General features: G+C 44.3%; 1 protein-coding gene across 2 annotated transcripts in view; it reads right to left on the bottom strand.

Moving 5' to 3' along the window:
* Positions 1-12,740, bottom strand: part of Atxn7l1 (ataxin 7 like 1) — a 237,979-nt gene that overhangs the window by 152,875 nt on the left and 72,364 nt on the right. For both annotated transcript variants that reach the window (XM_048339820.1, XM_048339821.1), the window contains exon 3: positions 2,925-3,029. In XM_048339820.1, the coding sequence (XP_048195777.1) occupies positions 2,925-3,029 (105 nt within the window). The remainder of the gene's footprint in view (positions 1-2,924; positions 3,030-12,740) is intronic.

The following is a 12,740-nucleotide window of genomic DNA, read 5'->3' as shown; positions in this document are numbered from 1 at the left end:
TATCATTTTTACTAACTTCTTAAAAAGAGCAAGGCTTATAGAGGGTAGACAGGAAAAAAAGAAATGCCATTATGTCTCATTGACCAAACCCAAAGCTTCATGCATGTTAGGCAAATGCTCTAACACTGAGCTACACATCCCCATCCCAGAAATACTGTGTCCCCATCCTTACAAACTCACAAGTCACAATTCTGACACTCGATATGATGGGACTAGGAGGCGGGCACTGCGGGGGTGATCACATCTCAAGGATGGAGTCCTCAAGAATGAGATCACTGCCCTTATGAAAGAGATCTCAGAGAGCTCTCCTGCCCTCTTTCTGCCACAGGAGGATATGGTAGGAAGTTGCCTATGGGCTATCCAGAAAATCATTCTCACCAGAACTCAACATGCGGGCATCCTGAGTGCAGACTTCCAGCCTCCAGGACAGTGAGAAATCAATGTCTGTCTGGTATTTCAAGTATCCCAGTCTATGGTGCTTTGTTACAGTAGCCTCAGTGAAGACAATTAAGAAATTATAGGAGGAATTCTTAGGACAGTTAAAAACAAAAACAAAAACCACTGCCCTGAAGAGCTTCCATGGCTTTGCAGTCCACCTTGCATCTTCTCTGGGCCCTGCTGAGCATTGTATGACTGAGCCCCACACCTAGTGTACTGAGCAGTGGTGTGTTGGCTGGCTCAGTGAGAAGCTCAATGGACATCAGGCTTCAAGTGATGAGGTCAGTAACCCCAAAGCCCCAAACTAATTTGCCAACACTGCTTGAAGCAGGTGGCCACAATACCACTGGCTCTCCCCTAAGCTACAGACTTGGCTTTGGCACCAAACACTTTGGAGAGGCCTGTGTGTCAGCCATGCCAAGGCCCAACGATTGCTCTGTGGGTGAGAGCCCTTGCTGTCACACAGTTTCTTCAGGGCAGTGGAGTCCCCAGTCCCTTTTAGGATCCTTTCATAAAAAACTGCGATTGACTAAGTTCTGGGGGAAGGCTTTGGTGGTTTACACTAGAATGAACACAAATTTTCTCTGTGTTACTCTTGTATTGTGGTGCCCAGAAAGGAGCAGAGCCCTGTGTGTGAGTAAATGGATATGAAGTGGGGATGAGTCGGGGGGCTGCCTCCTCCCCCAACACCCAGAAGCAACACAATGTCCACAGCTATTCACCCCGCAACTGGCTAGGTGGGACCTTCTCCCCACTGTTTCTGTTGCCGTTGCCTTTTTTTTTTTTTTTTGGTCTTTTATAGTTTTGTTGTGTTTTTTCCCCCCAGAGCTGAGGACCAAACTTGGGGCCTTGGGCTCGCCAGGCATGCACTCTTCCGCTGAGCCAGATCCCCAGCCCCATCTCCACTGTTTCTGATGGACCCCTCCCTCCCCACAACTGTCCCCAGCTGGTGGCTCCACACCAGGCCTCTGACAATTTCCCTTTGGAGAGGCTTGACCTTTTCTCTCTTCCAGGCAGAAGAGGCGGCATTTGCCACAGAGCCCTGAGCACGAAGGTCAACTTGTGCCGATATACACTAGCTCCTTCCACCCTCACGCTGCCAGAAACAAAATGTCAGGCTGGATATACGCACTCACAGAAGTCACCTCTCCTCAGGGCCCAGAGATACCAATAAAGTGGCTTTAGGACATAAAGCAGGACTCAGTCTCTCATCCAGTGCCCAATGTAAAGTGCTCTGCCTTGAGGGTCAGAGTCCTGGACTAGCTCAAAAAGGCACCCCATGAGCCTGGATTCTTTCCCTACATATTCCAGGCACAAAACACAGAATATCCACAGATACAGATTACATACATATGTGTCTGTGTATATGATATATGCACATCTACATATTTCAAATAGTCCATAGATGCCATTAGATATACATAAACTATTTAATAGTCCCACATACATGCTCTTCTTTTCCTTTATGACTATTTATTATAGCATGGTTAAAAACTAATGGGGGAGGAGCCAGGAATATTGTATAGGAGAAAGGAGCAATGCACGTGATTTGTGAAAGTGCATTCAATGTTATAAATTGCCTTATTATTATTTTTGTTTTGTTTTTAGGTACAGCATTGAGTGTGTTTTGGAGCTTTAATTGTAAAGCAGGGCATTCAGAATTCATCTTCATCCAAAGGAGCTATGGTTTAAAGAAGGCTGAGAAACAGTGTCCTGGGCTCTCAGTGACAGCTTTGGAAATCCTCTGGTCCCACTCCCGTTTAGAGATAAGGAAACTTCCACCCAGAGAGATTTGGAGACTCCTTCGCTAAGGCTGGAGTGCTTTGCTAGCCCCTGTGGGGGAGCAGCTGAAAGGATTTCATCTATCTTATGGCCTGGCACCTGCTCTAAATGGAGTCCAGGGTTAGCTGCTGGCTGAGTGAAGGGATTTCTTACTCCCAGCACAGGTCACAGAGGGAAAGCAAGCTCTCCTATACATTTAGATTTTTAAAGTAAGGAGATTCTTGGAAAAGGATGATGGAACCTGAAGTCTTCTCTACAGCCATTTCCTGGGGTAGCAATTCAGTGATTCACATACTGGGCTGCCTTGGGCTCCAGTCCTGTTTTGTGCAAATTTGGGGAGATTCTCTTTGTATGGGCCATCTTTTCAGGGCTAGTAAACATCTGGCTGCAGAACACTTCCTCAAACCAGTGCTCTCCCCATCTCAGTTACTTGCAGAGCACCCCCAGCCCCCGCCAGCTGGGCAATGGTTTCAGTCTAGTCCCATCTGGCAAGACAAGTTAGACTTCCTCTCATTTGTCCTGTCAGGGCTGAGCATTCCCTTAGTAGGACTAAACTCCTAAACCCGTTACCCTGCACACAGAGGCAGCAACCCCAGGACAAGTGTACCCACAGCCTCAGGCTAAGAAAGACACAGGGCAACCCTGCTGGGGGCCCAGGGATGCGCGACTGTCACCAGAACGGCGGCTGCCAGGAGTCCACTTACCGCAGTGCGACTGGAAAACCTGGGGCTTGACGACCTGATTACAGGCACTGCACACTACGAGATAGAAGTCGTCATGTGCTGGATAATGGCCAAATAAGTGCATATCTGTGGGGGAAATGAAAACAGGGGGTTTTGAGAAAGCGATGAAAACCCAGAAGGTGTACTGTTTCCTCTTGGATTTTCTTCAAGGGCAGTGTTTCACACAAGTCATGAAGGAAGACAATCATCTTTACTAATGAGAATGTGGGTGGCCACAACACAGTTTCCTACTGTCTTGAAAAAAAACAAAACAAAAAACTTCTCATTTCACCCAGGAAAACTGAAAGCATTCCTGTCTCACCAGGAACAGGAAACGTATGTCCACACAAAAACTTGTTCTTGAACTTTGAGAGCAGCATGAATCTTAAGTGGAAACCCCAATATCCATCTGCCGATGATCAGATAAACAAGGTATGTCACATGCAGAATACTATTCATCCATGAAAACAAAAGTACTGACACATGCTACAGCATGGATGAACACAAACATGCTACATGAAAGGACTCAGATACAGAAGGCCACATGCTGGACGTTACCATTGATATGAAATGTCCCAAATAGGCAAATCTGCACAGATAAAAAGTACTTAAGGCTTCTTGCCTTGAGCTGGTAGCCTGGAAGGATTGAGGGATGAGGGTTAAAGAGTACAGGGATGGGCTGGGGATATAGCCTAGTGGCAAGAGTGCCTGCCTCGGATACATGAGGCCCTAGGTTCAATTCCCCAGCACCACATATACAGAAAACGGCCAGAAGCGGCGCTGTGGCTCAAGTGGCAGAGTGCTAGCCTTGAGCGGGAAGAAGCCAGGGACAGTGCTCAGGCCCTGAGTCCAAGGCCCAGGACTGGCCAAAAAAAAAAAAAAAAAAAAAAAAGAGTACAGGGTTTATTTGGAGAGGGGAGATGAAAATGTAAAAAAAGAGTACAGGGTTTATTTGGAGAGGGGAGATGAAAATGTAAGACTTACAATAGGGATAGACACTCAACTCCATGAATATACTAAAAACCCCTGACTTGTATACTTTGGATGGGAATTATATCTCAATAAAGCAGTCACAATACAAAAATGGTCAGTTTTGAGGACACCAATGGTTCATCTTCTAGTGCTCCCCTGTGTGGTGGGAGCCCTGGAAGCACTCCTAACCTGCCTCTTCTTGGCTGAATGGCCCCAGGGTGAGTCACCTGGGCTCTAAGGACAGGGTGGTCATAAACTTACCAGGCTGATGGAAGAGCTGATGACCTGGCAGGCGTGTAGGGACCTGTGCCACAAACCTCTTGTGCTTCCTTGGTTATGAGTAGAAGTTCTTCCACCCATACCCCTGTGCCCTTACTTGCCAGACTTGGCTTGTGTCTTTCATAAAACCCTCCTACACAGGATGCTTTCCCCAACTGTGACCCTATGCCAGAAGAATGAGCTGTGTCCCTCTTAATGTGGGGTACTAAGAATAAAAACAATGCTTTATGAGAGGTCCCCATTTCTGTGCACTCAGCAATGGAGGCAACATATTTGCCATGAGAGAAGGTAATGGGGTAGAGATGGGGGGGTCTCACCCATGTGGTTGTGGTCTGTTATTTTCCCTCCTCAAGGATTTGCCTCTCCCTGTTTCTGCTCTGAGCTAAACCTGTGCCACTGTCTGCCTGGGTCTGACAGATAGCATTGTTAATCAGAGCCTGGTAAGCAGCAAGCCTGGAAGTGGGGAGGCTGATGCTGGGCCTAGCCACAGTGCCAATGGGAGCTCTAGGGTCCAACCCATAGAAAGGCACACATGGCTGACTGAGCATTAACTGCTGATACTACTCTTAATTCACTTTTATCTGTGGATTTAAAAAATAACATTCATTTAATTTTAAAAAGTTGTTATTATGAAGGTGATATGCAGAGGGGTTATACTTACATAAGTCAGGTAAAGAGTACACTTCTTTTTGGACAATGTTACCCCTTCCCTCTATAACATTTATTTTTTTAAATAATAAAAAGGACCCATGTTCTTTGAGGATAAAAAAATTGAGAAGTGCAGAAAAGGCAGAAGAAATTTAAAAATTACTGGCAACCTTTACTAATGCTTTGCACCTCATTTAAAGTCACATTTTCTATCGAGGAACGTGCAGGTGAGAGCTAAGACATTAATTTATTCAATGAGATGTTATTGAGCTACCTTGTATCCTTCTGCAACAGGTCAAGCTATGAAGGGATAACAGATATACAGTCATTAACAATAATGGGACTGGAGCTGTGTCTCAAGTGGTAGCATGCCAGCCATGAGCAAAAAAAGCCAAGCAAGACTATAAGGCCCTTAAGTTCAAGCCTTAGTACTTCTCCTCTTCCAAAAAATGGAAAATATCATCTAAGCCAAGTATTATAAAAAATGTCTTGCTCACCTATATTTGAGCTAGCTGTCTGAGACCAGACACTGCAAGGTATGAAATACACCTCTGCCCTTCACTAGAAATAGCTAATGATCATTAGCAGGGTCTATAGGATACCATCCTATGCCTCTTCTGTATCCTCCAGAGATCTTCAGAGCCCATCTCAGCCTCCCTCCCCACCCATACATCTGCTGTGCCACTGAGTTGAAGGTTAAGTCAAGCTGTGGCACCTGTGCATGGGTTCCCACCTCTTAAGCCCCTTTCTAGCTGGGACTTGATTTAGTTTCCCTTAAGGACAATTTCAACCTTTATTTATCTACCCAGATCATGAGAATTCCTTTTCTCTATTGGTTGTTCAGGGTCAAGGAGCCTAGGAATTGGGAAGCAAGGTAAGGAAACTTATCCTTACTCCCCAACTTCACATAGCTACAGGTTCAAGGTCAATGTGCTGTTTGCTTAGTACTGAGGATAAAGGAAAGAAATAGAACTAACATGTTAGGCACAATGCTAGTTAATCAATTAGTATTCTCTTTCTCTCCCTCTCTCTTAATTTATCCCTAAATAAAATATTCACTGCACAGTCAAAAACAAAAGCAGTGGTGTGCTCAAGTGGGCTTGTAGGAACTACTGAGGGCCATTGTGCATAACTCTTCCCAGTTTCATATTTGGTGGTATACAGTGGTAGCTTGGAATCAGCCATAATGGGAACATTTATACCACAAGAATGGGCAAACTCTGTGAATTAAGCCTTTTCTTTTGGAGAGCTGGTTGTTGAACATCTACCAGTGCAAATACTGAAGAAAGATGGACAAAAAGTGAAAAGTGAAACCACCTATAATTCCACAACTTACTGATAATATACATTACTATATACCCTTTCAGAATTTGTAATGTGAGAATATAACCTGTTACTCTTCATAATTAACCTCTGAAGTCTCTAAGATCACTGCTTTACAGGCATGGGAACAAAAGCAGAGTAATTTGCTTGAGATTCCTTGGTAGTGATTCATGGAGCAGGATGTGGTGACCAGGTCACCGACTCTTTAAAAGCCAGTGTTTTTCCATCAGCAGAATGCTGTTTCTTTACTAGTGGAGCAACACCCCATTTTATGGATGAAGATGTTGTTTGGAAGGTGCTATTGTTGAAAGTAGTTTGTTCCCTCTAAAACTCATGCTGAAACATGACTGGCATTGTGGCAGGGTTGGGGGTGGGGCCAGGAAGAGGTTATTAGGTTAGGGAGGGTGACTAATGTCTTTCCATCAGCATGGGTTCCTTCTAACAAAAGTAGGCTGTTCAAGTGAGTCCACCTTTCATGCTGTCCCACTTCCCTTTGCTTATCCTGCTTGTCTACCATATTGTGGTGGAACACAAGGTCCTCACCAGATGTGGCTGCCTGATGTGGACTTCCAGCCTCCAAGAACGGTGAGCCACAATAAACTCCTTTATAATTTACCCAGACTCAGGTATTCTGCTATGGCAACAGCAAATGAGCTCAAACAGAAGGATGCCCTTAGATTCCTAAGACGAATTGAGTGGGTGGTGTCTACAGAGTGGATACTTGGATAAGGGGATGACTTACACCCAGAGCAGGACACTGCAAGGATTTATCAGGCAGATACTTAAAAAAATTTGAGTAGTTTGTTTTTGTAATTTTCTACTGAAACTGTTTGGACTGTGGGTGACTGTGGTCAACTGAAACCATGAAAAGCAAAACTTTGGATAAGGGACTAGGGAAGTTTTTTTTTTTTTCTTCTTCTTCTTTGCCAGTCCTGGAGCTTGAACTCAGGCCTGGCCACTGTCCTTGAGCTTCCTTTGCTCAAGGATAGCACTCTATCACTCGAGCCATTGCACCACTTCCAGCCTTTTCTGTTTATGTGGTACTGAGGAATTGATCCCAGGGCTTCATGCATGCTGCTAGGCAAGCACTCTACCACTAACCCGCATTCCCAGCCTGGGAAGCTACTGTATTTACTATAGAAATGAGCATCTACCACAAACCAGGATTTCTGTCTTTGGAGAGCTACTCGATAAAACATTTATGAGTATACCAATAGTAATTCCCCACCCTGGTATCACTCTTTGCTAGCTCAGTTTTCCTAGATACAAAATGAAGAATACTATATTCATCATCTACTCAACACTGGGATGTAGACAGACTTGTGAATTTAGGAGGAAGTCATTATGCCAGTAGGAAATTCTGATTAGGGCATCAATGATTAATTCTAAAAACTTACACACAGGTATAAGATGTCCACCACTTCCTCAACATAACCTCCCCTCCTCTAGCCACCTCCCCAACTCCATGGCAGAAGGGTTTGGAGGAAGAGACAGAGCTCTGTACACAGAGAAAATTTGGAACAATACAGTAGTTTCTATGAAAGTGAAGTAATGACTCTGATTTTGCAGTGCAATTTGTAAAATGTTTCTAAAATGGATACTAAAAAAATTGCAGGAATAGAATTTTGTTTAAGATAAACAGCTTTCTAAGAAGAACTCTTTTGGCATGCAAAGTTGTGAGTATATCAACTTTTAGTTTATATCTGATAATCACTTTTAGAAAATGATTCTAGGGGCTGGGGATATAGCCTAGTGGCAAGAGTGCCTGCCTCGGATACACGAGGCCCTAGGTTCGATTCCCCAGCACCACATACACAGAAAACGGCCAGAAGCGGCGCTGTGGCTCAAGTGGCAGAGTGCTAGCCTTGAGCGGGAAGAAGCCAGGGACGGTGCTCGGGCCCTGAGTCCAAGGCCCAGGACTGGCCAAAAAAAAAAAAGAAAATGATTCTAGTCAAGGAAAGGACACAACAATGTCTCCAAGTCAAAATTTGTATAGGATTTGTTTCCAAGATGGGAAGAGAGATGATTTTGTGGATTCAAGATTAAATTGGATACTGTGTGCTTTTGAATTTGCCCCTGGACACCTTCTAAAGCTTGGGACTTGGACATTGTAGAGGAACAACTGGAGGGACCTTGAAAGATGAAGAACTCAGGAAAGAACGAGGAAGGGTTGGTTCCTTCCTTTCATGGTGTGTGGGGATTCCAGGTGAAGTACAGGATGCACAGAGAAGCGTCTAGGTTTTGAAGGCAGCGGAATGGCTCACTGGCAATCAATGATAACTGTGATAGTAAGAGAAAATCCATACTAGGGAAAAGACAGCCAAACAGACAACTCTGAACTCTAGCTTTATAGAAAAAATAGTAAGGTCTTGGGAAATGGCTTGGGTTTTCCCAAAGGCCTTTTCTAGGGCTGTGAAACCACCTCCATCACGCTAGGGATATTAAAAAAAAATGTCAAGGTGCACATGGTAGAGTGCTATGAAAGCATATTGACAATAATCTTTTATTATCTAAACATTCCTTTCAAACTTACTCCAAGAATATTATCATGAGAAAAAAACAAGATTGTATTTATGTTAATTTCAGCACACCAGGCTCTTTCCAAGGTGGCAGATGTGAGACCTGCTTAAAAAGTCAGCCTCTGCTCACTGGGTGACAAGAGCATTCACAGAGCTATGGTAGGACCTGAGAATGTGACAACCATGTGACAATAGCCAGAGGCTGGGTGCTACTGGCTGTGGGGAGTTTTGACTGTTGGGCTTCCACTTACAGGGACTAGAACAGTCCCTGGGGTTCAAGGACACATGCAACTGACTCCAAGCAGACTGGAATCAGGTCCAAAGAGCTTTCCTTCCGCCAATTCATCTTAATATGTGCATTACACTGTTTTTATTAACTTTTTTCAGTTGCATTTTAATTATTTATACCACATAAAAAGCTTGAGGGGATATACATTTTTTTCTCTGATAGCGTGATTTTGTTTCTCAGCTTCAAAATCTTCTGAAATCTATAGAATCAAACTGGCATCTTAAAATGACCTCGGACTTGCTACTGCCTGCTTCCCCAGAAAAAATGTTATACTCCCCACTAGAAAGTGTAGCTGCTCTGTTTCTGTGAACTCTGAAAACCCAGGGGGGCTCCTTCACTGGGTATCAAAACCAGTGAAACCTGGGAAAGGAAACTGAAATAGGAGACTAGAAAGGAAGCAGTGGTGGGCAGTGCAGTCTTGTGACAGCCAGCAAAGGGCACAGGTGGTAGGAGCCAGTCTTCTTCGCCAGACAAAAGACTATTGTGGCCCTTGGTCTCCATTGGTAGAGCTGTGCTAGGTGGCACTCCTTTGCCTGGCCAGAGGCAGGTGCTGGGAAACAGAGGGCAGGTGGAAGTCTCCCAAGACTACCACAATGTTCATTCTAGATTCCCAACACCAACCAACCTGCAAAAACCTATCTGCCAACCAACCAACTAAGTTAACCAACCAACTATCTGCCAACTGGCCAATCTGCCAACCAACCAACCTACCAGCCAGTCATCCAAAGCAACCAACCATCTAAACAACCAATCCACAATCAAAAAACTGAGAGCCAAACCAACCTTCTCCACAAAAGGATTTTTAGAGACATGCATTCAAAATATATGGAGGCCAAGGGGGGCTACACTGGCCACCCAAGAAGGTTCTTCATGCCTTAAAAATGCACTGCCTAAGCTGAGCACTGGTGGATTATGCCTGAAATCCTAGTTACTCAGGAGGCTGAGATCTGAGGATCACAGTTCAAATCCAGCCTGGGCAGGAAAGGAGACTCTTATCCCCAATAAACTACTCAGAAAAAGCTAGATGTGATACTGTGGCTCCAGTGGTAGAGTGCTAGTCTTGAACACAAAGAGGCTTAGGGACAGTGCCCAGGCCCTGAGTTCAAGCCCCAGGACCAGTAAAAAAAATTAAAAAATAAAATTCATGGCTAGATTGCTAGGCCCCTGTAGTCAAGGGGCCCTGAGTTCAAGTCCTGACTCGCTCTACCACTTGGTATGACAATCTCTAGCAACCTTTGTTTTCCTCATCTGGAATTAAATGACATATTTGTGACAGTACAGATGTAAAAAATAGAACATAGTATCTAAGATTCTTGTCTCTAAAAATTACCAGACCCCTCCTCTGGGAGACTTCTACCCTATACCCCTTACTCAGCTGTGAGAACAGGGTGTCCCTAAGGCTAGAATGGAGTAATTGATTTATGCTGCTGGCTCTCACTAGACTGCTATCTTTTGGAAGATGAATCATGACTTATTCCCCTTTATATCTCCATAGCCAAACAGTCTGGCATATGGTGGCTGCTGAATCAATGTTAATATATTAACTAGAGTGAAGTTCCCAAGAAGTTGATTTATTTTCCTTACTCTTTCATTTTCTCTTCTCTCCAAAGAGAGAGTAGTAAATGATAATAAATTGCCCTAATATCCATGTTGTTATCTAAATTACGAGGTCAATAATGATATCAATTTATCCATTTTTTGAGCACCTTGGAAGACAAGTGCTAGGTGAATCTAAGAAGGAGGCAACTTCCAGGTGGGCCATGCCAGGGAAGAAGTAGAGGCTAGCTCATTCCTGCACTGGCAAACCCAGCTGCTCTGCATCCTCAACCCTGGCAGATGTTCCCTCTGAGTCTGCACTTGATTTAAACTCAGGTACCTTTTAGACACTCCCTCAGGAGTTCAATTTCCTGGCTCCCAAGCTGTCCTTTCCATCAAGACTGTGTGTGATCCAGGACCCACGTTAGATTTCTCCCACCCTTCCTGTCTCAGCTCTGCCCCGAGTGACACTAGATCAACTCAGCCCCGGTACCACTGTGACAACCTGAGCCCAGCATGAGACAACTATGACTATAGCTTGCTGAGCAGTAATGATTGTGGTATCCAGGAGTATCATTTTGCAGAGAGTCTAGACCTGGTTTAGGCAATGACACCAATAATTTGTCCCTAAAAATGTTCCTATAGCTATTAGACCAGCCCTGACTCTCTCAAGCAGCTTCAGGAATACTCAGGCTTCCCCCCACTCTTGTTGGCTGATAGCACCTGAACTAACGCCTAAGCTGTGGCCCTGAGGCACATGTAACTACTTGGCAGGTTTCTGTGTTCAAGTAAAGTGTATACTAGTAAGTTTTCCTGACTATAGCTGTTCTTATCGTACTGTGGCGTGGGCTTGGAGATAAGCTGCATGGTCAAGACAGCCTCCATACAGAAGCTCAGGTTCTGTATGGAGGACAGGATGGGCACAGCATGTTCAATGTTCAAGTAAGGTCTATCAGTGAAAATGGTATAGTTCACTCTAACTTAATTAGAGAGAAGAAAAAGTGTCCATCTATGGGGGGAAAATGCTAGTCTTTCCCTTCTGGCTTTCATGCTTAGTGGCACTTTAAGAACTGATCAGTAGAGAGTCCTACAAATGCTTTGGGATAGTCAAAAGTTATTACTAGACTTCTTTCCCTTGTAGCTTCTACTTCTTGGTTCATTTAAATGTTCATTTACATCTTTATGCTCACATTTCCCTTTAGCTTGAGGACCATTATTGGTATATAAGTTTTGACAAAGTCACTAGGCCTAGGCCTCTGTGGGCATTTTTTTCATCCCTGTTCTGTAGGACTTGTTTGGGTTTTTTTTGCTTTCCCTACCTGAATCATTGCTGGTCAGAGAAACATAAAAGCTTGTCTTTATATGCCAGTTTCCAGTTGATTATAGGTTGATTCTTCCTGCTTTCAACTGGGGTTCTCTCTTAGGTTCAACTGGGTCTCTTAGGTTCCGGTTGGGTATCTTGGAAGTCTAATCCCTCACCTAAGAGAGGTCTCTGGAAGGGAGTTTAGAGCCATACTTCAGGGATCAGGGCAGAGGATTTGGGAATAAGGAAGTGATGATCTTCATATAATGTTTTCCTTTCCAAGACAAATTATGCTATGTGTTCCCCCAAAGATCAAGTGCTGGAAATTTCATCCCCAACCCAATGAGTTGATTAGTTTTTTTTGTGGGTTTTTTTTTTTTTTTTGTGGCCAGTCCTGGGCCTTGGACTCAGGGCCTGAGCACTGTCCCTGGCTTCTTTTTGCTCAAGGCTAGCCACTTGAGCCACAGCGCCACTTCTGGCCATTTTCTATATACGTGGTGCTGGGGAATCAAGCCCAGGGCTTCATGTATACAAGGCAAGCACTTTTGCCACTAGGCCATATTCCCAGCCCCGAGTTGATTAGGTTTGAGGGCAGAGGAATAATATCATTATCATGTCAATGGAAAGTTATAGCAGGAGTAAGTTCCTGGTGAAAGGATGAGCTCAACCCCTTCCCCTCCCTCCTTCTTCCCCTCCGTCCATTGCCTTGCACCTTGCTAGGTGCAGGAAGGTCCTCAAGAGGAGGGTGCTTGACCTTGGACTTCCCAACCTCCATAACTGTAAAGAAACAAATTTTGATACAAATCACAGTATCTGGCATTCTGTTACAACAGTAGAAAATGCACTAAGACGTGGTCAAAGAGAATTTCCAGGCTGAACATGAAAGTGCCATTAGAACACTTTAAGTGGGTCAAGGGAGAAATCAATGG

The sequence above is a fragment of the Perognathus longimembris genome, chromosome 2 (assembly GCF_023159225.1).
Source record: "Perognathus longimembris pacificus isolate PPM17 chromosome 2, ASM2315922v1, whole genome shotgun sequence".
Classification (NCBI taxonomy): Eukaryota; Metazoa; Chordata; class Mammalia; order Rodentia; family Heteromyidae; genus Perognathus; species Perognathus longimembris.
The sequence above is the reverse complement of the archived record's forward strand: the minus strand, read 5'-3'. Positions and strand labels throughout refer to the sequence as shown.